Source organism: Hesperophylax consimilis, chromosome 4 (genome assembly GCF_061612785.1).
Source record: "Hesperophylax consimilis isolate HC1 chromosome 4, BYU_Hcon_1.0, whole genome shotgun sequence".
NCBI lineage: Eukaryota > Metazoa > Arthropoda > Insecta > Trichoptera > Limnephilidae > Hesperophylax > Hesperophylax consimilis.
In genome coordinates, this window is record NC_142839.1 from 11,936,982 (window position 1) to 11,963,835 (window position 26,854).

Consider the following 26,854-nt stretch of genomic DNA (forward strand, 5'->3'; position numbering starts at 1 on the left):
TTATTGTGGGAACAATTCAGATAATCGATTAGGTGTGTATCAAACTTATTTTATTTAAATTAATTAATAATTCTATATCTAAAACGTGTTTCTTTTATAAAATTATTAGACAAATGATTTTTAAAGTTAACTAATGGTGTTCATTCGAAACGTAAATTTCTGACATCTCTCCAATTTGTAAACAAAAATATATCATAAAATAGAGTATTCGTAATAGAGTAGAAAATCGACTATAATTGTTTTTAAAAGGCAGACAGCCACAAAAAGCGCTAGTAAAAAATATATTTCTCGCTTCAGTTCTTTTGTTTCCTGGGTAATTATTCGGAATCGCTGGACACGGATTATACGACATATTTTTTAATAAAACCTTCTGATTTACCTCAATGACTGGAGGGAATAAAGGGAATCTGACTGCATTTGGGAAAATTTTAATTTTAGCATTTTAATTACGTAAAATGAAAATTCACTTTCGTTGTATGGGATGACAGCTGGAATGATTTCTGTCGATGACATTTTCTTTTGTTGGTATTCCGAGTGGCTAGAATTGTAACTATTTATTGTATGTAAATACTAGGTAGGTACTATTTTGGTCAAACTTGAAAAATTAAATAATATTCGGCGGTCAACGACGAATTCCGTTTATAAATTAATATGTTTACTTCCTCACCCTTTTTGTTCCTGGTAAAATCTTTCTCACGCCGGCTTTGGCCATGATGTTTTTGCAAGCCAGATTTTTGGCACTGTAAAAAAGACGTGCACGTGTGCAAATATTGTCACATTTCACTTTTTTTTCTTTCGTATCGAATTCTCTCAGATAAAATCAATGGACCGATTATGGCCGCCTTTAATACTTAGTATACATTTGCGAACCGAGCCTCGAATTATGGGAAAGGAAAGAAGCAAACGCAACCGGCGTTTCGCGCCATTTGCTGTTGCTTCGTTCCTTTCCCATAAGTCGAGTCTCGGATCGCGTTTCGGTTCGCAGATGATGTATCCGTACCTTTAGATCGACCGTCTGTTTATGGCAGTGGCGACCATGGGCCGTGCCAATTATTTTTTAGACTTTTACAGACTTCGGGAGCTTTTAGACAACATTCATGAAACTTTATTATTTTACCTTCACTTATTACATGCATGGATTCCATTATCGATTCGAAACGTATCTACATGACTATAAGAGTGCAGTTCCATCGAGTTGCTTCGGGCTATCTGCAGGGTGAAGTTACCGTTATGATATCCGCCTCAGGTAGGAGAGGGCGCCACAAGAATACATTGTATTTGGTAAAACACGCTATATGTACCTACTACAGGGTTTTCCAATAAGAGGTGTTATTTTGATATTCAATCGTAAAAGATCAATGGTTTCGTTGCTTGTGTGGCACGTAGCTCCGTCTTGTTGAAAGTAAACGTTGTCCAGATCAATACCATCCAATTCCGGCCATAAAAAATCATTAATCAACTCTCGATAGCGCAATCCATTCACCTTAACTGTTGCTCCAGCCTCATTTTCGAAAAAGTAACGTCCAATGACTCCGCCGGACCATAAACCGCACTAAACAGTCACACGTTGAGGATAGAGAGGCTTTTCAACAATAACTCTTGGGTTTTCCGAGCCCCAGATGCGACAATTTTGCTTGTTCACGAAGCCACCGAGGTGGAAATGGGCCTCATCACTCAAGATGATTTGCATTTGATTCACTCAAGTGAATTTTAATAATTTCAATGCGTTGTTGAAGCGTGTATCGTTCCATTTTTATTAATGGCGTAGTTTCTACTTGTCAAATGTCAAAAAATGACAGCTTCAAAAGTAACATCTACCGAAATAGCGGGCTATTCAAAATAACACCTCTTATTGGAAAACCCTGTACTTTATATCTTTTTTTTTTTAAGTGAAACTTCTTTACGCGCATCATGCAATTTCGAGGACCGGAGTAAAACCGACTCATGACCGTCACGAAAAACCGTGATCATTTCGCTATAGGAGCCTAGCTAATATTATATACCTAGTTTAGGTCACTCTCCAAACTCAGCTTCGCGGTCTAGAGGCAGAGCGCCCGATTGTCGTCGTGAAGAACCGAAGTTCGATCCCCGCTTTAACTAATTTTTTTTTCTTTTTGTGATTTTTTTAATACGAGGAAAAGTGATAAAATGCTCTCGTGCTGCGACTTTTAGATATTTTGACTATATGATATTTTGGTCGAAATATAGCTTACAAATCGAGCCGGTAGAGTCGCTCGGTATTTTGATTAATTATTTTTATTTTGAATAATTAAAATTACCCTGTTATTACCTAATTACCCTCGCAGACGTGCGTGACAAGTTTTTTTAGTAAAAAACACAGCCGTAAGTGAGTTTTTCAAAATTTAGAAATGTTTTTCAAATTCAGACTCCATACGGGTATGAGACTGTTAAAACACGATAGATCTTTTCCAAAACGGACAAATATACGGAAATATTTTGAAAAACGACAGATATGACTTCACACTGCCGATATAACTTCGATTCGACCCTATATAAAGCGTTAACGAGACGTTATGCGATATTATTCATTTGCCGTGTTTGAAAAAATTTGCGCGGGACAAGTCAATTGAGGAGTACACGTTGTATACGCGGTTCTCGTCGCGCAAGATACCTCTCCTCGCGGTCTAGAGGCAGAGCGTTCGACACTCGTTATGCAGGACCCGGGTTCGAATCCCATATTTTTATAATTTTTAATTTTTTTTTATCACATGCTACTTATAAATATGACAATAGACAGAAAAAAAGAGAGAATGAAATGAAAAGAGAGAGAGAGAAGAATACTAAACGTTTCACTTCCGTCGTGCGTAGGCTTGCCACACACTGTATTTTTTTTGTAAACATATCCTATACTCACCTTCCTTTATATCTGTTTTTTGGTAAACATACTCACCTTCCTCTATATCTGTTTTTTTGGTAAACATACTCACCTTCCTCTATATCTGTTTTTTGGTAAACATACTCACCTTCCTCTATATCTGTTTTTTTAAACATACTCATCTTCCTCTATATCTGTTCACCTTCTTTTATATCTGTTTTTGGTAAACATACTCACCTTCCTCTATATCTGTTTTTGGTAAACATACTCACCTTCATTTATATCTCGGTTTGGAACGTGGACTAAGTGGAACGGAAGAATTAACGGGAAGGGAAGATTAACGATAAAATTAATTGTTGAATATGTTTATTTTGACAAAATCTACATTATACAAGACAGTAACATGATTAACACAAATACATACACATAAATACATATTGAATGTAACTAGTGTAGTAGGTAGCTATATAATTTCGACATTTCTTGAGTTTCAGTGCGATATAGATATTTTCAGCCATTGGATGTTGGCTTGTAATGATATCTTTAACTTGAAAGCCCTATTCAGTTAAGCTATTTATTATAAACGATCTTGAATTGAAATATGTTGTCGTTAGATTTAATTCAATAGATATATCGGATACTTTGGTTCTGGTGATTTGTACTACGCTGTACAAGCAAATGGTGAAATTAAACAATAAAACCCCATCCGTCGCGTTGGTTCCTCGCATTTTGCTGCCTATTTTTACATCCATAATATAATGCAACGCCTATTACCTCTAGTTACTAATTTGGGCGATCCTAATTATTATGAATTCTTTCCAAAACGATTAAATGGATATTTTCAAATTACGCAGGTAAAGTTATCTATTGCTTACCGCTTTCGAATACATACGATCAAAATAATTAATTGTTCACGAGAAAATTTCACACTTCTAATTGAACTCGAAATAAAGTTAACATTCTATTATTATAATTCCTCAATACATTGATTAGTTAGTTACCTGTTAGTTGACATGTTTGTTACTTCCGCCAGTATAGGTTTAGTAGATGTAGATAAGTACTGTACTGTACTGTACTGCACTGGGACCGGGCAATGGGCGATGGCTGGCTGGTTCCGTTCCCACGTTACATTACTAGCTATATATTATAGCGGTTAATTTACATAATATATTATTATGTACTGTCACTGCCTTTCCATTACAACTATTGCCTTCAAATAAGTTATGACATCGTAATTAAAATGCAATTTCCTAAAAAGGGAGAATTCATTCGTAAAATGGACCGTGTTAATAAAAACGAATTGTGCACATTTTCTAATTAGTGTGTTTTCCTTCCACCTGGAAACCTTTACCTTAAATTATACAATAACATTATAATATAATATTAGGGATAACAGAGCTAATACTTCGCGGGGATTGAATGCACACCGTTTAGTATTATATATGCACAAAGCCTAACATAACAGATAGACTAATTTAAATTAGTATTTATTATCAAGAGCGTAACAAGAGAAGCTATATTATTACATAATTAGTAAAGAAAGTCGACAGATGTATATAATAACCTATAGCTTATGTTATTATTAGTAGATATCAATCAATAAATTAGCAGAACCTACTTAGCTCTAGGTTCACCACTTATTGATTTTAAGTCAAAATTCCTGATCCCGGGAGCTCTTCTATAGGAAGGGCGTATTAAAATTATTTATTACAAAAGTAATTGCAAAATAAATATAGAAGGACTACATAGTGAAAATTATATCAACTCGAAAATTCTACACTACCAGAATAAATCGGACACTTTGCAGAGCAACTTTAGATACAGAATTTATCGAAGAAAACAAAAGAATATGTTTAAGTCTCGTGTGTTTGTGTCGGGCTCCTCCCCGCGGATTGTGGTGCCCGGGGGGGCTGCGCCCTCTCACGGGTGCTCCAGAGAGTAGTGGCGAGACCTCTTCCAGAAGTTCTTGAAGAACCCCTTGCGCTGCTTCTGGGTCTGCTCTTCACCTGGGAACAGAACGATAGTTCAATAATATTATCCTAACATTGCTTGTGACAGTAGTAGGCACCTTTATAATTTTCGGATAATATGATATTTAAATATGTATAAATGGATGCGAAATAATGAGAATAATAGCTGAAAATACCCAATCGTATTTCTATGGCCTTGTAGGCTTATTATTTTTATTAAATATAAAATGTTGTATTTATTTATTTTTATTTAAGTACATAAAACAGGCACGGTGCCCAAAAATTTACATACATGGATGTTTTAATACATAATAATAACAAAAATAGTAACAAAATGAATAAGCTAAATATGCAGAAGTAAATAACAAATAAGAATGGGTAAAAGGTAAATACAAACATGTTCATAAACGATTTGTTATTGTCACACCTGTACTGGCGAGACACTGATTAGGTAGGTACAATGTTGCTTAAATTTAAATAAAGGGCTTCATCGCAATATCAGCTTAATATGATTAAAGGTAATACGTTTTTTGTTTAAACGTGTTTAAATTGGTCATTAAAAATGTCTATTTCATTATTAGAGCCATGTATAATGTTATAATTTCTTAATGTTCAAGGTATAGGGGAAAAATATCCTGTATTTGTGTGGTATGCTTTAATATAGAAAATGTCTTTCATCCTCCTTGTTGATTTTCTTGATGGTATATTGATGTTAATTTGGGATAAAATGTTTGGTGTATCAACTGATGCATGTATAATTTCGTGTAGAAGCAGTACGTCAGAGAGTTTACGTCTGTTATGTACAATAAATAATGTATATTTCTTAACATGTAAAAGCCCCAAAAAGGGCGTTAATTAATAAATAATAAATAAATAAATTCAAATTCAATTCATTTACTTCCCGGATACCGAGAAAGCCCGAAGTACGTTGGACAAAAACTAAACAAAAAATGCTAGACCCCATTTATGTTACCTAATAAATTCGAAAATAGCACGCTATATGCTCCTGGTAAAATCTACTAGTAACACCTTCTCCTGCCAGCGAATAATTTCACTGAAGAGATTCACTAGTTGTCCCAGTTGTTTCGCAGAAATTCACATGTGTCGGTCAAATGGCCATTTCGTTTTTTGTTTTTAATTTGAAGGTCCCCGTTAAACGCAGATTAAAGATATTTCTATCAAATTGTAATAAGCTGACTAGCTTACAAAAATAACATTATAATTATCCTCTTCTGCAGATAACAATTTGTTCATAAGCTGAAACGGACTTCGTCGGCAGAATCTGCATTTAAGAGGAAGCTACAAGCCAAAGATATTAGAAGAACGAGATATGCTATGTTGGCCGCCGGACCGTAGCCGGAGTACTACCTAATTAGGGTACTTTGAACGGTATCGGGACGTGTACGCACAGAAATCTGTTCTATGTATTAGTGCGGATACCTTAGCGCAAGCGAAGGTGTGCAGTAGTATTGGTGAACAAAACCGGCGACACTCGGCAAAACAATTCCACTCAGTACGAACTGCGCGTAGCACATCTCGTTCTTCTAATATCTTTGCTACAAGCCAAAAATGTGTATATTCGTGGTATACCTTATATTGTAGGTAATAGGCATTAAAATCGCTTGAAAAACGGAGTCTAAAATCGATCGATTTTAAGCACAAAACTGGTTTTTATTTATTTTGTAAATAATTTTATAATCTATCGATTATCATTAAGCAACTCTACTTTGAATATGTATGAAGTCATTTGGAATTTGCATCAGTTGTTTGGTCTCCATTTTACAAAATCCAAATAAACAAAATCGAAGCAATTCAAAATAAATTCCTAAAATATCTTTGTTACAAGTCATTTGTAAGATTTAATAATTATGCAGAGGCAGCTTCATACTTTAAAATTGATTCACTGAGTGTACGGAGGCATCATAAGGATGCACTATTCCTGTATTAAGTAGTTAACAATAATATTCAATGCCCAGAGTTGTTAAACAAGATTCCATTCAATGTACCTGCGCGTTCAACACGCTCTTGTGTCCTGTTCAGGGTTGATCAAAGCAAAACGAACTCTAAGCAGAATTCTTGCCTGAACAGATTATGCAATAATTACAATAGCGTATTATCTAAGGTTGATATTTTCAGTTGCGAATATTACCAAATACAAGAGGTCCATAAAAGAATATTTCTCTGATGGTTTGTGAATAATGTTTATGTATCTATTGTTTATATCTGTATTATTATTTGATTTATATCTACAACCTCTCTTCTCCATGGTTATAAATGTATTGTTTTGTAATTTTTTCGGTTTATATAATCTTTTGTTTTGTAAAAATTTTTGTAATTCATATTTCTTTCTCTCAAATTTAAATAACTCATTCCATATTATGCTGTCTCAGTTAAAGTCACAAGGAGGAAATACATAATTGGTTTTATTTTACTATATAATACTTATGTACAAACTGATAATGTAAACTGTCGATTTCCCAAAAAATCAATAAATAAATAAGAAAGCAAAAAAGTTAATCAAGTGAAACTGTCACAGATAATCTTAGCAATAATACTGTATTTTTTTAAGTTGTTTCCTTTACGCGTTCATAATTCTATTGAAAAAAAATATTTTTTAGTAGTTTATATTTATATTTTTTACTGTGTAATCATTTTTTTTATTTGTATTCTACTCAAGCGAAACGATAGGAAATCCTTCAATTTATCTAAAGCATTTTTTTGGTATTCATAATGTACACCAATTCGTTAAAAAGATTAATCAAAATAGTGATTTAGCAAAGCTTCGCCTTAACGGGGATCTTTCAACTATCAAACAAAATGACGCTGAATGTCCATTTGTTGATGTTACACTTGAATTTCCGTGAAACAACGTCCTAAGTAATGGATAATAGAAAAATGAAAAGACGACATTTATATTTAATTAAAATGTTCAATGTTAATTTAGTCGTAGTTTTATAATTATTAATTTTTTTGCCTATTAAAAGTGAAATTATTCAAGCTGGTGGGTAGCCCACACCCCACCTTCCGCAACTTAGGTAGGTACATTTCATAAAGAAACCAAAAATCGACATGTTCCCACAATTTTTTTGTTCACGAAAACGGAAAGCCGACCCTAATATCTCACCTCAAAAATATATCTGCTTGAGAATCAAATACACTGTATGATACGCCGATAAGAGTATTAATATATGTATATCCATAGCGGAACATTGAACAATAAACGACGTGCCCGTTGTGCAGATATTATTACACCAAATCATTTTTCTCAATTGTGATTTATTTTGTTCGTTTTCCCCGGCCGCCCCTAAGATCTGGCGCCTGTGTGCTCCGCACGTAATAATAATACATAAGGAAAGAGTTATGCACAAAGCGAATCCATTTGTTTCTAACTACATGGACGATATTTGAAAAACAAATATTGCTTTTTATTGTTCAGGAACTTCTCAGGATTTTGTTTTGATTTTAGAATAAACTTGTGGAAAGTTAATGTCGATTATTTAGCATCTGTCTGCGATGTTTTCCTTTAGCGGTGTAATAATAAAAACGTTGTGATGTGATTCAACATATCTATTGTTTTCCGGGTTGGTTTGTTTGATACAATTTAATTGTTGATTAAAGCCACCATAACTATAGTACCTACTCGTATATTATGAAGTGTGGGCGGGACAGCGCGAGCGGCCTATATATACTAGTAATAATACCGCTGTAACGGGACACGGGACCGTCAGTCGTGGCTTTGGCAGGATATGCAAACGCGATTAACTTCCATATACAGATGCGGTGATGTTACTACCACTGTATTATTATCAGAGCCTTCAGCCCACAGCTACACTGATACACTTATATTATATCATATCCCTTCCCCTGCCCCTCTAACCCTGCCCCTGCTCCTGGTCGGTGTTCTATTTCAACTCGACTGAGTGCAGAGCAAGAGCATGTCACTGATTAGTGATTAGTGATTAGTGACGATTGCTGATTAACCTATCGTTCCATTTCAACTGGTAAACCCACTTTATGTTCACGTCACTCATTTACCTAAACACACAATGTGAATAGGTAAAACAAACAGTTTCTTTAACCACTCAAGTATTTTGAGATTTTGTCTTCAAGTCACTTTAAATCACCCGTCAGATCATGATTCATAAATATTCCCCGTGGACATTAATTTTCAAACAGATTTTGTTGTTTTTGAAAGTATAATGAAATACTGTTTTTGAAAGCAGATGAAAAACTTTTTTAGTTTTTACTATTATAAAAGGAAGAGAAGAAAACTAGAAGTGCCTTCCATACAAATTTGAAAGGAAACCAATGTTTCATTTAGCTCACTAGCCTAGCTCTCTGTCTCACTTACCATCGTATACATTCATCCCATTTGAATTTTGTATTGAAAATTTAGGCCCCGATTGGAAAAATATTTGGATCACGAAACGCGTCCACAGGGCATTCCTTGTCTTCTGTATTTCATGAAAGGTCTTATTCTATTACGAGACGCCACTGTTTACGGGTTGCTGGTTGCTCTATAATACATTGCTAAAAAAAGTAAATATTTTATTTATCAGTCGCTTCCAATAATTGGAGAGCACTTACGAAAATTAGAATTTATATCAAGCTCACGTATGTTTGTTTTCCCCGTAGAGTTAGGTACGTTTTAAGTCTCGATTTTACGTATGCAATATTCTCCAGAACAATGAGTGGAGACCGGAATCTGTAAGAGAGGGCAATCCCGGCCCCGCTCCCGGTGGGCAGGAAGTTTGGATGGTGTTGTATGAAATATGAAAAGAATTATATCTTCGCCCACTGCTAACTTGGTAGATAGTTGGCGGTGGCGTCTCCTTGCCAACACTGCACGCAACACGTGCAGTGAATAATTGCAGAGGAGTATATAGTATACTCTGCGCTGTCTTAATTCTCCCGTCTCCCGCCACTTTACGACAAATCGGCGTTCGATGACGATTGACGAGTCTTTTCAACCGCTTGAACTAGTAAGGGCCCGTTCCCACTTCCGTTTTCAAATCGGAGGCGGGTCCCGTTTTAAAAACGGATGGCCAATGGCCCTGTTCACACTTCCGTTTTAAAAACGGACCATACTCTACGAAAAATAATAATTGTCGATTCAACCAAAAAAAAAACATGTTATTTGCTCATTCTTCAGTAATGGTGCGCAATGGACGACGATGAAGCTCTTGTTGTCATGTTGTACTTATTAAAAAGAAGGAAAAAAGTGAAAAGAAAATTTTGGGTACACCCAATCATAGCCGAATGATTTTCAGTAGGAATTTTCCAAGTGTTAATTGGTGAGTTGAGAAGTGATGAACTAAAGTTCTTTAATTATTTTAGAATAATAATGATTGGATTATTTATATAGCGCCGTTTTCACCATGAAAAATCACCTCAAGGGCGCTTAATGGCTTAAGAGAATGTCTATCACTTCCTTTAACCATCTACTGGAATGAGTTTCAGAGAGCTTAACATATCAAAATACAAAATTGAGAAAGTGCATTTGTCCTGAAGAAAGGCTATCGATATTTTAAAGTAAGAAAACAATAAACACTAAAATATTTTTTATTATGTGTTTATTTAACTAATACGCTCTTCCGTGCATCTCATTAAAGCTTTAAAATTTAAAAAAATTAAACTTAAAAAAATAAAAATAAAAATTTTGATGTACAAAAGTTGTGTACACCAAGTGTTTTGTTTTTATTTAGTTAAAGATAAAATATTACCATACTCTTTCTTCGACCAGTGGTATTAAATTTTCGGGATTTATTTCCTTATCCATTATTGTAGTTTTGATTTATTTACTTAACAAAATAACCAAATACAAGCACGCAGCGTGCCTGCTTCCTTGCGACAGGGAGCGGCGGGGAGGGGTCGGGGTTTGGCGGGGCGGGGACTCTGCCGGAACGACTGGACGACAAGTGTGAACAGCTCCATACAACACTATGAGCGAGTGTGTTCCGACACGATTTGAAAACGGACGCGCTGCGTAGGCGAGCCATCCGACAAAAAATGTCGGATCCGTTTTCAAATCGTGTCGGACAAGTGTGAACAGCTCCATACATCCACTACAGCCACTAGGGCATCCGTTTTTAAAACAGGACCCGCCTCCGATTTGAAAACGGAAGTGGGAACGGGCCCTAAGTATTATCATCGCCTAGAGTAATTAGTAGATTCGGAATGCCTTATCATTAGCCTCATCGAGAACGAATAAGATTGTTTTGTCGTTGAAACGAAAAGGCAATGATCTCCGGTCTTCCATTGCAAATGAAGATAAGAGGAAGCAGCCCAAGCGTGCAGAAGTTAGCGCAATAAACATGGTCATTGGCGCTATGAGTCAGCGGGCAGCGCACCGGGTCCGGGCCAGTCCGGGCGCACTGAGAGAGTGGAGACGTGTAGACCGGTAGTGACAAGTGTGATAATGCTGGCTGGTAACCACGAGTTCGCTGGCCGGATGTAGGGTCGCCCATTGTACCTAATACCTACTTCTACCACCGCAACCAATAACCATGCACCCAGTACCACCATTGCAGAAGGTTGACGCTGATTAATTGCGAGCCACTTATACACCAATTATTAATATTTTTAACACAACAGTCGTCTGAGAGACATACATTTATCTAATTCATTGTTATTTGTTTGGTACGCCTACAATGCTTTGCACATTAAATATATCCAGTTAGTCGAGCCCTTTTGTGGTTGAGTTCTGATTGATTGACAAATCGATCAGGGGTTTAATAGGGGATATTTATATGAACAAAGGTATGTCCATTCAGAGAAGTTCTAATATTTTAGCACGTGCAAACTTTAATTATTAAAAGATATAATTACATAAAGATTAAAAGCACCTACAAAACAATAAAAAAAAACTATAAAACAATATCATACTTATGTTTCTATAAAATAGTATTTTTTAGTTCTTTTATGTTATCTTTATAATTATTTCATGTATAACTACCACAACACGGGCATTAGCCTAGTATGGTAGTTAAAAAATGTCAAAAAATGTAACATGTAAACATTTATTAAATAATAAAAAATAAAATCATGGAACACTCATCTCGGTAGACAGCCAAAGGCTATACATACTTTAGCCGTTCATATAGTTTTACAGTGTCCATAAAAGTTAAAGTTCGCGAAGCCTGAAATGTTTTTGAAGCCTTTTAGAAGTTTGTGGCACTTTTAAATCATCGACTTTCATTACAAATAACGGTCAAATAATCAAAATGGTCAAACAATCGCGATAAGAAGTTAATGTATCTACTTCAATTAATTCAACCGACAAGGTCGATATAAAAATTTCATTGCTGCGATAAATTATCATAAACTGCAAGTTCAATATTTGCAGCTTGCAGCCAGCATTTCAATTAAAAGGAAGGCAGTTAGTTCTATTTAAAATAGTTTGTTGCACACTCAAATAAACTTCTTATATCAGTGCCACTACACTATCAGACTGTCTATGCTGAAAGATAATAAAGATTTAAATATCATAATAATTATGTGTTATGATTTATGGATATATATATGACCGTGGCATGTGTAGAGAGGAGTAGTGGGATTTGAACACAAAAATTATTTTTAATAGTTTTCTGTTCAACCTACACAGGTTCACACAATTAAATACTGTTCGAAAACTATATCAGCTTTCAATCCCATAGGCTTTAGTTAGGTTGGTTTGGTAACCATCGAATAACGTACTTTCAAATCTTCGGTCACCTAAATTCTCGAACCGAAAATCTCCAATTTAAAAATGCCATAGTTCTACTACTTACAAAACGGACCAAAATACGTTTTCAGACGACTTGAAGAGAACTAATTCAAATCGTCTGAATTAGTGAGAGCAGAGCAACTTTCATAGAATATTTTCACCCCAATGAAAGGAGATAAATCTTGTACCTAAGATCCTCTTTTCTTGGCCGGAATCGAAGCCTTATTACGTATTACTTACTGGGAATTAAATTTCTCTAGAAATTTAGAAAAGGTGTAAGGACAGCTCCGAACTTATTTTAGCTGGGTGGCCTTTGTGTAATATAATATAATGTTGAACGCGCCTATCTATAAGGCGATTAAACTGTTTTTAACGATGCTGCGTTGACTGTTGACATTTCCAATGCCATACACAGACAGGACAGACAGTTTAGCGACTATCTTTTGAGACATGTCTCTAATGACTACTTCCTCATTTTTTTATAAATTGCTGTTACTTTTTACGCCCTGTTACTTACAAAAAAACAAAAATCTGAAATATTAAAAAATGAAAATAAATAAATTGATAAAAGTTTAACTGTACGTGTAGGCTATAAACAAAAAATATTGTGGCGGTTATAAAAGGAAAAGCTGCACAAAAATTATTCCCAGAGACATTTTGATGTGACCCTTCCGACGGTGGCACCGAGGGGGGTCCGCAACCACCCTCATTCGTGGTTTATTTACTATTTTTGTTGTAAAATATGTTTTTAAATACCAGGCGGATGTACCAATTTTTCATAATGCAGAACATACACCTGTACAGCTTGTCCGTAAATAATATGTATTAGAAAAATAAATATATTTTGAAACAAAAATCGGCAGAGACGTTTTTTTAATGTGTATATATTATTATTTTAAAAAAGAACACAGTAATATTATCATATGTATTTAGATTCAATGTAATTTATGCCATTTAACCGGCAACTAAATCATATTCAACTCACGAAAAATACGTAATGTTTTTGCAAGTAACACCTATAGTATATACCAAACAGTAGCAGAAAAAGATAAATCGTAACGTACATATTTCAGGCTAATTTATAATTATAATGTCAAATTATAAATTTAATGCAATGTGGGAGGCACAGTACGTATAACCCAATGACCATGGAGATGTTAGCCATACTTACTTACATATTATTTACATTTACGTGCAAATAATGGCTAACATCGTTTTGCATTTGCAAACATGTGCACTTTAGCTGGAATAGGAGCTTGTCCCATTCACAAAACTGTTTATATAAGACTCAGAGGTTTTCTGCATTCAAGTATATTTTCTATTTATTCAGGAATGGAAACAAGGTACATAGACGTTTAATAATATTATTCCAATAATACATTATTAATTTGGAGACCGGTTTTACAGTTCTGTCAAAATAAATTAATAATAATACGATATGGCCAATGTCAGTAACAAATCCTAATAAGAAGTGGTCATATTTATCACTTCATCAAAAGCAGTTTTATGGCTCACATTTGACGGGCAATTAAATGCAGCATTAGTCACCCCGTTGCACACAAACGCACAAGAAACAATATGACGTTATCTACGTTTGCCACGACAATGTTTTCGCACCAAAGACGGCACAATGAGAGAATCGCATATTATAATGATTTATTTTTATGTAGTTATGAAGGAATTTTTTCGAGTGCGCAAAGCAGCGATAAAAATGGCGCTTATTAAAAGACTAAACCAAAGCGTGTTTTTTATTACACACAACTCTATTGACATACGGTCTTACTAATAAAAATCACTTCGCAACCGTTAAACGGTGTTTATGTTACAAATTATATACTGTTTATTTTTAATTATTACTAATAAAAATGTCTCGCAACATTCCATTTTTCAGACTTGCGCATGCTCTACTTTACCATGCGCGCCACGTACGTCAGTTTCCCGGCGAATGACTGCGTTGGTTTGTCATGTGTGGTCATGAAATGATCAATCAATTAATTAATATTAATTCAATCTATTTACTATTACGTGTGTTATTTTCGTCAGTTTCAATCCAATAATAATGTCATATTGTAAATAATATAGTTTCATCTTATCAAAAAAAGCGAAGTTATTTCCTGCTTATTATTTTTTAATTGGCTTTTACCGCGTGAATGTAATAAAACTGGTCAAATTTAAAACACTTTTTTTTAATATTTACCAACACAACAATAAGTTAAGAGTTATAAGCCCGACTCGGTAAATGCCAAATTGAAGTGGGTATTCTCGCGAGGCGACGTTCTGTGATACGGGCCTGGGATTAGAAGCGTGTGAAAAGTGGCGAACGGTAGCGACGATACGATGGTGGCTGGTGGCACATGTGAGCCAACCAGACCCACTAAATATGAAACCAAATATCTAGGAGACCTGTTATATATTTAGAGTGGTGTGGCTCTCCCACAAAGACCGGGTTGTCGCGGGTGCATAACCCCGCACCACACAACACACCACGCTGGGCGGGGGCCTAGGGAAAAGACGGGACACGGGGCACGGGACACGAGACACCAGACACGAGTAGTAGTAACAGCAATATCCGTAGTAGAGACATTATTTTTTTTAACGAAGTAGATATTCCGTTCTCGCACATACACTCGATAATTTTTAAGTGCAAGCTGCTATCCTTTGAATCTAATTAAACAGTCGCTGAGTAAGATAATATGTTAATTATTATCGCTTTTAGGTGTGGTATTTGTTTCAGATTATGAATGATTTTTAGGATTACACGTTGCTATCTATCAATACAATATTATGAAACCATCAAAATCTAGATATATGGAACCCTGACTAAATAACTAAAACAGACCTTCGAGAGTTCCAAAAATATTTCTTTGAGGACGGGTTGTTTCATTAAATTTCAAAGTTAAAATTGGAGTTCTGTTATTATTTCATCATGGGCCGGTTGTTTCACAAAATTCTGATCCCACTGGGATAGTATCAGAACTCGAATAGGACTTTTATAGAATTTGAATATTAACTTGAAATTTGACGAATTGTTCAAATTTTGTGAAACAAACAGTCCTAGTATTCATAATTTAAAAAAAAGTTTAACTGTTTCGGGCTACTGCAACAGAATTCAGAAATTACTTCGGAGGTCACAACACATTCTATTAATCGCTTAGAAATAAATACAAAAAATACCACTCGAAACGAAACAGTGTCAAGTGTAAATGCAGTTTTAATTTTAATGATCGGCCGCTACTCCCAAGAAACAAGAACGTACGCAATCTATTTTGGACGCGGGAGAAATATTTCGAGGAAAAAACATTTCTAAAGATATCTATCTTACAGCTTGGAAGAGGTTCAAAACAAAATTAACACTTTGATTCAATTCATATTCCAGCGATTCGATGGCTCTAAACTGTATGTTAACGTTTTCTATACAAGATATATGTAGAATGATTTATTTACAAAATAGGTATATACAGGGTGTCCGGAAACTCGTAGTACAAGCGGGAAACTGGTGAATCTACATCACATTTGGAGTCGATTTTGTAGTATATTTTTTTATTTATTTGAGCTTTCGTTATCGAGTAAATCGAGTTTGAAGTTGATTTTTTTTTTTTTTTTAATCAAATTCTTATAAATTATTACTGAAGATCAAAGTACCCAACTAATTAAAACTATTTGAAAGTAAAACAAATGAAGAAACTCGGATTTGAAGCATTATTTTGAAATCACCCTTCATTTAACCCGGTGTAATCATAAAATATTTCTGCTCTGCAGGGTTAAAACATCTGTTACTCAACCCTTAACACCAGAAAAAACTTTAACCCTAAAATAGCCGAAAAATATTTTTTTTTGGTTTTTTTTTTTTTTTTTTGAAAATGCTCAAATCAAAAAACTTTATGTTTTTTTGGGTTCCCCGTGTGGTGTAGATTCTCCAGTTTCCCGCTTGTACTACGAGTTTCCGGACACCGTGTATATTTTAGATGACGAAATATCTATTTTTATCTTATTTATCCGATATCACATTCGACCAAAAAATGATTGTTTACGCGGTTCATAGTCACCGTTTATCTGTTTGAAACTGATTGTGCACTTATCTATGGAAACCAGCACGTCCTAGAGTAGATAAATGTACATTTTGATGTGATTCATTTTATCACTTTTCCTGGAATTACGGATGACGAAATGCTACCAATTCGTCACTCGTCTCATTTTCCGGTAAAATTACGCATCTTATTTGCTTAACCATGAGATGAATAAAATAATTCGAAACAATCTTTGCTTTTGGTTTTTATCTCTATAAATATTGAGCGGATACATTTACACAATCTCATCAATCATTTACCAATTTTGTTACTAACATGCAAGAGTACACTCAGTATCATTGACAATCTCGTTTATACGCCGAAAAAATATCAAGCCGGAGAAAAAACTGTCAACATATTTTTCAGGAACTGTAAACAATTGAGTCGAAATTCTATTTCAGTTCTGACGTCATTTGATTCGTCAGAGGTTTAACGGAGATCTGATGATGATGTGTTAGATAATTTCTAAAAATTTAAAACTACATATATGCGCGGCTTGAGCGTTATACCGGCTAAGGTTAGGCTGCAAGGGTCAATAATAGGTCGACCCAACTAGATTACCGAGTAACGGTGATGGCTTTGTACATAATTGATTGCAGTGCCGACATTAAGCGTGAGAATCGCCCATTGAAGAAGAACGTCGATTCACTAGAGAAAACTGATGGATTGCTTTCAAAATAGTTTTATTCATTCATATTTATATAGGTAAAATTTGTACGGTAATAAATCATAATTAACTTCAATTTCGACAAATAAAAAGCGATCAAAATTTTACCGCGAAATACTTGGCAAAAAGTACACGCCCATTAATTGGTCCATCTTATGCAGAAACCATCCCACCCACAATTTGCAAAATTAGACTTTTTGAAGAAACCTCCTTCATCAATATTTTCATTCGATGAAGACATCCAACCCAAAAGATCAACACAATCTTTTTTGGAGAATTTTTTTCTAACCCACAATTAGAAACAATTGAGGTATTAAAAACATCATTTTGGGTTAACAGCTTTCAGCATTTGTCACATTAAGGGGAACGGCTGCGCGGCCCTTTCATACAAAACTAAAATTTAGGAATTGAGAACAAACCTTGACCAAATACCAAACTGAAAAAAAATAGTCAAAAGGTATAGCAAATATTACGGATACGTGATAATTTATTTATTAGTGTTTTTAATTATAAAATAGATGCCATTAATAATAAAAAAAAATATTTTTAGAGGCAACTTTGGCATTTTTTGTGAGTTAATTGTAATTGTTAATTAAATAACCATACCATACCTACAGTTTGAATATAATGAACAATAAAATAAGAACAAAACATCTTAAAAAATGGTTTTTTGGGTAGAAAATTTAGTTTATTTACGACCATTTTTTTATTCCGATGTACATCGATCGTTTGTAATTTATAATTGATTTGTTTGTCGATAAAAATACTTTTTATATCATTTTTATTTCATCATATTTGCACAGTATACAGAAAAAAATTACTTTCTTAAATAATTACCATTAACTCACAAATAATTTCCAAAGTTGCCTCTGAAATCATGAAAAATTGAGTTCTTTAATGTTCTACGTTTTTATAATTTAAAACTAATAAATTATCACGTATCCGTACTGGATATTTTCAAAACGTTTTAATTAAAAAAATAATGATGTTATTAGGTTTGATATTTTAGCCTAAAATCCAAATACAATATGAGTTTTGTATGAAAAAGGCCGCGCAGCTGTTCCTCTTAATTGCAATGTAGAGAAAACGAAGAAAATGCAAATACTGCAAAATAAAGCAATGAGAATAATACTGAAACGTAATCTAAACACAAGGATAAGAGACATTTTAACGAAGCTAAATTTTATGACAGCGAAGCAAAATATATATTAGATTGTATTCATTTTTATACATAAGATAAACATAGACATCATCCGTCTAAGGAAATGAAAGGAAAAATAAATTGCAATCACGAGATACACGAACACGGGACGAGAAATGCAAAGCAAAATAGATATCCCACAAGGATGAAATCTAGCACCCGGAAATCTCTGATGTGCCAGGCCGTCGAACTTTACAACAAAATCCCGAATGAAATTATTGAGATTAAAAATTTGATTCATTTTAAAAAGGAATTAAGAAAGTATGTCCACCTCAAGTATTGATGTCTTGTTTGTGTTTTTTAATACGTTTAAATTAAAACGTATATTATTGTTTGCCAAATAATGTTGATTTTTATATAAATATTTTATAAAATTATTAGCACACGCAACGGTATGAGCTTACCACTGATTAATAAATAAATAAATAAAAATTATTTTCAGACATAAAAATATAGCACAAAAATTCTTATGGTTTGGATTAGAGGTGAGCGTTTCGGTTTCTTTAAAAAAAAACGAAACGGTTACTAGAAGCCGCTTTAAAATAACGTTATACATTACAACAAAAACACTGCCATAAACGGCTTTAACCGTGTCCAATCCATATCCAACTTGACCCATCGCCTTGCACCGCAGTGGCAGGGATGGATTCATACGTCTGTCACTCCTGGAAACACTTACCCCAGATTAAAAATGTATCCATCAAACCCAAAAAAGTTGGGAACCCTTCGATTGAATTATAATCTTAAATTTATCGGTGAACGGTTTCGGTGAAAGCATTAACATCAAATCGTTTGACGAGAAAGCGTTTATACAAGCGTTTCTTTGCACGGTTTACAGGAACGCCAATCATTGACAGTGGAAGCGTTTCGGCAACGGCGGTAAATCGCGGACGGGCTGGTAACCGTTTAACGAGAAAGCGTTTAAGGCGATGCCATACGTAGTAATGCAAAATCATGTGTTTTTGGTTTGAAAATTTGGTCGCCTAGAAATTTTTCAGTTGCTTTAATTAAATAGCGAGTAGAATACATCTTAGCCTTTGAAATAATCGAGTATTTTTTAGATAAGTCTTTTTATAAGCCCAGAAAAAAATAATGTAAAATAATTTTCGGTTATGATTTTATTGTATATGTGGCAAATTAAGTTATTTATAAAATTATCGAAATATCGATGATACAAAATAAAATAAAAGGCACATTTTGCCCATGTTTTTTTCTTGCACAAATCAAAAAAGGCGGATGGTGTTAAGCGGAAATTTAAACCTTATCGCCATCTACGTAAGGGTTGTTATTGATAGCGGCTCAATTTAAAATATTACACGACGTAGTGTATCGCCTTAATAAATAAGCATTTCTTTGCAACGGTTTACGGGCGGCCACTCGCCGATGGATGGAAGCGTTTCTTTGAATGGTTTACGGGCGGCCAATAGAGGACGGGCGGATAACCGTTTAGTGAGAAAGCGTTTCTTAACATTGGTTTACGGGCGGATAAGCGTTTAAGGTGGGAGCGTTTAACGAGTAAGCGTTTCTTTACAATCTTATTGTGCTATATTGGAATCATTTCGCGGGGGTTTATTGCAGGCCTAGTTACACGTTTTTTTTAAGTTCCCAAAATTCACAAAACTGTTGCAACCGTTTCTGATCTTAAACGCTTAAGAAAAAACTGTTTCACGTTATTTTACTCACCTCTAGTTTCGATGTGTGTGACTTTGAACTACTCGTAGAAGAAAAATTTTTTTTGCTGAAACCTCTCAAGATGATTAGATTAGATTATAATATCAAACAAAAATTCAAAGATATCACACGAATAACATTATTTAATTTTCTTTTAACATTTGCCCCTGTATATCAACGTTTTCTGCATATTTATCTATAAAACATTCATTTTTTAAATAAATGAAGTTTTGTAAATTCTATTATTCTTTAATTTTTAATTTTGGTGAAACCATCCAACCTATGAAATGCCAAACTGTAACCTTATTGACAAAATAATTAAAATGTTGAATATGACACATAGTAAACAATGCTTATTTATTGTAATATTAAAATAATCTAGCTTCTACCATCTAACGCAGTTTATTTTTTTTCACTCTGCAAACATTCAAATACGATTATCTCAGCTTGCTAATTTGTGGGTTGGATGGTTTCTACATAACACAACAAACATTTTGTTGTTTGTATATTTTTCTGGAGCACTTTTATTGCAAATTGCAATGTAAATTAAATGATAAATAAGTAACAATTTCCAGTATTTGCGGTTTCCTCATGTTCGAGGTTATATTGTAAAAGTATAATTTAATCGCAGCGATAAGATATCGGGCTGCTAAGCTTGATAACTGACACTCCGCCGGTTACCACAAACATCGATAAGAATAATTAATAAGGTCCGTATGGATAACCTAATAAATAAATTTTATGAACAAACTACCTTGCTAACACCAATTTAACCATTTCAAATATCGTGATTATACGATGTTGTACGATGTACGATGCACAATCTTATCATCGAGAAGATTTTTTTTAACTTTTTCGCAATTGCAATTTGTTACTTTGTTTGCTCCGCGATAGTGTAAAAATATGCTATTTAACTTAGTAAAAACTCTCAGAAAGAAAAGTTTTGTAATAATAATACGTTAATATTTTCGTAAAAGCGTGGAGCGAAGGACTGGGTGGATTTGGAGTAAAAGTGTACTAGGTAGATTGCGTTATAAAATACTACTTTACCGTAAAGTACCTAGTAGAAGACCGGCTCAAGCATCGGGGCTCCATAGAAACCCTAGTTAATCTGACTATTGAAGAAGCTTTAAAGAAGATTAGTGACCAGCTGCTAACCCTATACAAATCTCAAGAATTTGGGAGCCACCTCTGGGCTGGAGCCCCACAATACTTGATTCTGTGTAAAGGAGGGCGGTTAGTCTGATTGACAATATGTTGTTAACAGACGATCTCTAATACACCGACGAAATAGCACACTGGGCCTGTTATACAGGTATTTTAATGCAGCCTGCTTATAAAGAGCTAAAGCAGTATTTTTTTTTAAATATTTTTATTTATTTTATTAAATACAGTATAATGTTTAAATTTACATAGTAAGAACATATTTCTTATTGATCCCCGATGCACCGGTGCACGTGAGTGAAACTGTACGGACAAGAGCTGAGCACCCGTTCACAGTTGTTGGTATTGGCTTCATGAGAACTGGTCGTTTCTTATGCTACGTATACATACGCGAGCCGAACTACCGAACTGAACCTCAACTTATGAGAAAGGAACGAAACAACAGCAAATGACGCGAAATGCCGCTTGAAGTTGCTCCATTCATTTCCCGCAATTCGTGACTCGGTACGCGTTTCGGTTCGCAAATGTATACGAACAATAAGACTAATTTTTATACAATAATAATAATAATAATAATAATTGGATAATTTGTAGAGCGCCGTTTTTGTGAAAAATCACCTCAAGGGCGCTGTACAATTTATTTCCTAGGATCTACATTTGTTATTTAGAAATGATACCAAAACATACTTACCTGGCAAGTCACTTCCAACAAACACACTTATATTAAAAAGTTTATGCTTATAAAAGATAGAACTGCACGCAGAGGACACTATATCAAAAAACACTGGTCGTCGCATGATCTTAAGTCTGCTATAGTTTTTATTTTAATTTAAATGTATTTAACTGTCTTAAAAGCCTACAAATTGTTAGTTGTTATCATTTTTATTTATTTATTTTTAATTATTATTTTTATTTATTTTATTTTATTTTTAGTATTTTTTACATTTTGTTAATTTAAATTTAAATTGCCGTCAACTGTGAAAGTGGAGGTTTCTGAAATTATGGATACGACTGTCTGAAAAGGTGCGTTTTAAGTTTAGACCTAAATTCTGTCGAGTCTGCGATCATTCTCAAATCATGTGGCAGTCCATTCCAGGCTTTAGGTCCTGACACGGCAAAAGCACGCTCACCGAACTTAGTATCTGGTGTGCGCTTTGGTTCCTTCAACCTTCCGATAGCTGATGACGTTGCTGACCTAAGGGTTGACTGTCGGGAGTTGGAATCTTCTGGAATACACAATTCTGATAAATAAGCCGGAGCCATTCCGTTAAGTGACTTAAATACCATCCAGCATACCTTGAACTGGATTCTTTCAGGACATTTGAGCCAGTGCAGATTTTTGAGATGCTCTGAAATGTGGGAGTATTTAGATACTCCGGTGATAAGCCTTGCCGCGGCGTTGAAAACGGATTGTAATTTGTTGATTTGACATTTAGGGAGACTTGCATATATTCCGTTGCAATAATCTAGACGTGAAACAACATAGGAATTGACTAGCAATTTAGTCGCCTCTGTTGGCAGGTTTCTCCGCACTGCTTTAATTTGCCTTAATTGAAAGAACCCCGTGCTTACAGTTCTGTTCACCTGAGTTTTAAGGGAAAAATTAGCATCCAGATTGACACCCAGTAATTTGATGCACGTTTTTGGAGTGATGTCACTTCCAGAAATGGTTATTGGGGAGTTTTCAATGTTATGCTGACGTCTGCTTGTAGCAGTCCACAGAAACTCAGTCTTTGTGGGATTCAGTTTCAATCTATTTGAGGTCATCCAGCGAGTAATTGCTTCTATACACTCAGTTATACGAATTTTTAGACTGTTTATTTCTTCTGGTAAGCAGTAAAAGTAAACTTGCTGGTCATCAGCGTAGCAGTGAGATAGAAGGCCGAATGATTCTATTATTTTAGCGACATCATTTGTGAAGAGGATGAAGAGTAGTGGACCCAGAACGGACCCTTGGGGTACTCCAGATGAAAGGGTTGCATAATTTGATTGGTTTTTTCCTACTTTTACGGCTTGTAAACGGTTGGCCAGGTACGATGTCAGCCAGGTCTTAACATCGCTGTTTAAACCAAATGATTCATCTAATCGTTTAATAAGAAAGTCATGGTCAATCGTGTCAAATGCAGCACTCATGTCCAAGACTGAAAGAAGTGCCAGTTTACCCGACTCAATGGCAGTAGTTATGTCCGACAAAACACGTAGTAACCCGGTTTCTGTGGAGTGGAACCGTCTGTATGCAGATTGGTATTTAGTTAATAATTCATTTGAATTTAAGTGACATATGACCTGTGAGGCAGCGATTTTTTCTAATATTTTTGATATAAAAGGCAGATTTGAAACAGGTCGGTAATTTGAAAGATCTTCAGCGTCCAGTTGTGGTTTTTTTAATAATGGAGTTACGATAGCTGATTTAAGGGATTTTGGAAAGTCACCCGTGCTAAGTGACTTATTGAAAAGATGAACTAAAAAGGGAGCAATTTCATTGCAACACTTTTTCAGTAGCCACGTTTGAATAGGGTCGAGCGAACACTGCTTGTTCGGTGAAGTAAGAATTAATTTCCTTACTTCTTCTAGGGATGTAGGTTTGAAGGCAGAAAGGTTTTCTCTATTGCATTTAGTAAAATACGGTGGTGGAGCGTAGGTTGTTAGGGCTCGTATTGACTCAATTTTGTCAAGGAAAAACTTGGAGAAGATTTCCGGAGCTATGTCGATTGTATTTGGTGCATGGACATCAGCAATGACTGTCTTAACCGAGTTCCAAAGACTACGTGGATTTTGACGCTATGAAGTGATCCTATTTGTCCAATATTCAGACCTTTTTGAACGGATTAAGATCGTGTACTCTTTTTGAGCCTGTATCCAATCGTTCCGTGATGTAACCCCCGAGTGTCTGTAGGACCTCTCCAATTTACGCATCAATCTCTTCTGGCTCCGACATTCTTCGTCAAACCAGGCATCAGATTTTCGTAGACGCCGAGTTTTTGTAGAAATTGGAGCATATGTATTTAAAAGGGTTGAAAGGATGGTGTTATAATCTGCTGCTAGTTTGGTTGGCGACTCTGTTTCCCATGCGCTATGTGTACAGAGCGGAGAAGCTTTTAGTTCTGACAGGAAGTCGTCAAAGTTAAAACCGCGCCATGCTCTTGATGTTATAGTAACGTAAGGAATTTTCGGTGGGTTAAAATCGATTTCTGCGCGAATAAGTCGATGGTCTGATAGTCCTACATCCACACTATCCGCTACCAGAAACGGACCGCTTGACTTTGAGATAAAAATGTCCAAAGTTCCGCCAGCATCGTGAGTTGGGGAATTAACCCATTGACGGCATCCGAAGCAGTCTAATAAATCAGTGAATTTAAGAGTATTTGGTGATTCTAGACGCTCTAAGTGAATGTTAATGTCACCTGTTATGAAAATATTATCGGAAAGTCCCACAACCCGCTCGAGAAAACACGAAAATTCATTAAAAAAGTCCAAAGTGATTTGTTTTGAACCAGGCCGGTATAGGGTAAATAAAATGAATGATGCTCCTGCAGACGAAACTCGGCATCCCAAGTGCTCAAAGGTTCGGTATGCACCAATTGACACCCTTGTTAAACGCAAGCCCTGGCGACCTAAAATCACGATACCCCCGTGATTTACGCTAGCGATGTTGTCATCCCGAGAAATTGTTGCTTTAGGTCGGGCTTCTTCTAGCACGACATAACCTAAAGCTCGGAGTCTCTTTATTGAAAAAGAGTCACTATTTTCGTGCCAAGTCTCAGTTATGGCCAGGACATGAAGATTCTGTTCGTTGAAAACCTCCCCTACCTCCTCTATCTTGTTATTGAGAGATCTAACATTCCAGGATCCTATACCTAGTTGACGGCTCTTAAAGTTTGTATGCCGTTGTATACAAGCATTAACTGTGTTATATTCTCTCTCCGGAATCGGGAGAATTTGAGTTGCTACTTTTCCCTGTTCTTTTGTTAGCGGTGACGTAACTATTTCGATGCTGTGTTCCAGATGTTTTTTCCTACTGCGTCCAGCTCTGCAACCACGAAACCTAATTTTACGGGTAGTTGTTTTAGTAATAACGCGTCCAAGGTTATACAGCGATATCTTTGCAGCTATTGCAGGGTCCAAATAGACACTTTCACTATTAAGTCTGAGTAGTGTGGCCCGGTCATATACGACATTGTTTACAACCATCATAGCCCAAAGGATACCCTCATAAATCACTTACACGCACTTGAAACTGTTCACTAGTCTATCACCGTGCACATGTGGTAAGCATTTAAAACCGACGACCGATGTTTTGCCTTTCACTGTGCACTTTTTGGATAACGTGGCAGATTTGAACTAAAAATATGTAAAACTTTATATTAAAACTTGAATTAAGCCCGAAGGGGCTACAGAAAAATTATTTTACTTTTATACACGTAAACTAAAACTTAATGCGGTTATTTTATGCTAAATTTACACCTGGAAAATTGAGGACTTCCCAGGATTTCAAAAATAAACTCGGAGCGCTTCCAAAAAGCAGCCGGCAGCCCCGAAGAGCGCCCGATCTTATTTGGAACGAGCTACCAGTATCTGCTTTTCCTCCTTCATATAATCCGGATCTCTTCAAGACCAGCATTAATAATTAATCCCATCCTATAGCCCCTCCTTAAACCGCCTCACAACGATGCCCAACCGGGTGGTGACATAATTCCCCTGTCTTTATACTGTACAGACAGGGGCGCTATAGTGAAGTGTCACATAAAAAAAGATAATTACATATAAAACATAAAAAAACCCTTATGTAGGTAACACATTCGTAGAAATAAATACAGCCAAGAATCACACGTTCATAGATTATCCGACATTATAAAAATAAACCGCGGCAATCCTCATGAAGCTCGCGCTACGTCCCGGAAGAAAATGCTGAATGGTTTATTTCCCAAATAGGCAACAAAATTTCTTCTATATTGACGGCTATCTAATCTATATATGGCTGGCGTCATTTAGAGCGATGCTCAGTGCCCACGTGGACACTATTTAACTAGTTCGGTAATCCATGAATGGCTGGGAGCAGCCCCCGCCCCCTCCCCCGGCTCGCCACGTGGTGGGTGACGATGACAAGGACAAGGGTGGTTGAACCGGTAAAGGGAGTAGGAAGGGTGTACTCTCCCGTCCCGGTCGGCTGCCGGCTCCGGCTGACGTCTGCGGGCTGTTGGCTGACTCAGCGCGAACCATTTCGCCCAACAAAGGAATCTGATAAGTAGGTGTATCTACCCTATTCTTTAAGGTGGTACTATTTTTGTGCGGTTTTAAACAGTAGATCTAATTTCATTTTCAGAAAAAGTGAAAAACAAAAACGCATCGTTATTTTTGAATAATATGAAATGAGCGTGCCGGATATAGGGTACGTAAATGAACCTTATTTACTGCTGAGAGAATAGCAACTATTAGTAAAAAATAAAGTTTTTTTAAAAATATATTTTAAAATGTCTGAAGAACTTAAAAAATTGTTGACTGACGATTGAAACTTCCTACCCAGGAGTTGAAGAAACTCTACCAATGTCACCAAATCCGATCGGGTAGGACCG

The 26,854-nt window shown here is 35.5% G+C and overlaps 1 protein-coding gene across 6 annotated transcripts in view; it reads right to left on the bottom strand.

Moving 5' to 3' along the window:
* Window positions 1–3,197: 3,197 nt before the first annotated feature.
* The window catches only part of LOC149424207 (uncharacterized), a 558,416-nt gene continuing 534,759 nt past the window's right edge, over window positions 3,198–26,854 (bottom strand). For all 6 annotated transcript variants that reach the window (XM_089651358.1, XM_089651363.1, XM_089651362.1 and 3 more), the window contains one exon: window positions 3,198–4,842. In XM_089651358.1, coding sequence (XP_089507484.1) covers window positions 4,757–4,842 — 86 coding nt within the window. In that variant the 3' untranslated portion in view covers window positions 3,198–4,756. The remainder of the gene's footprint in view (window positions 4,843–26,854) is intronic.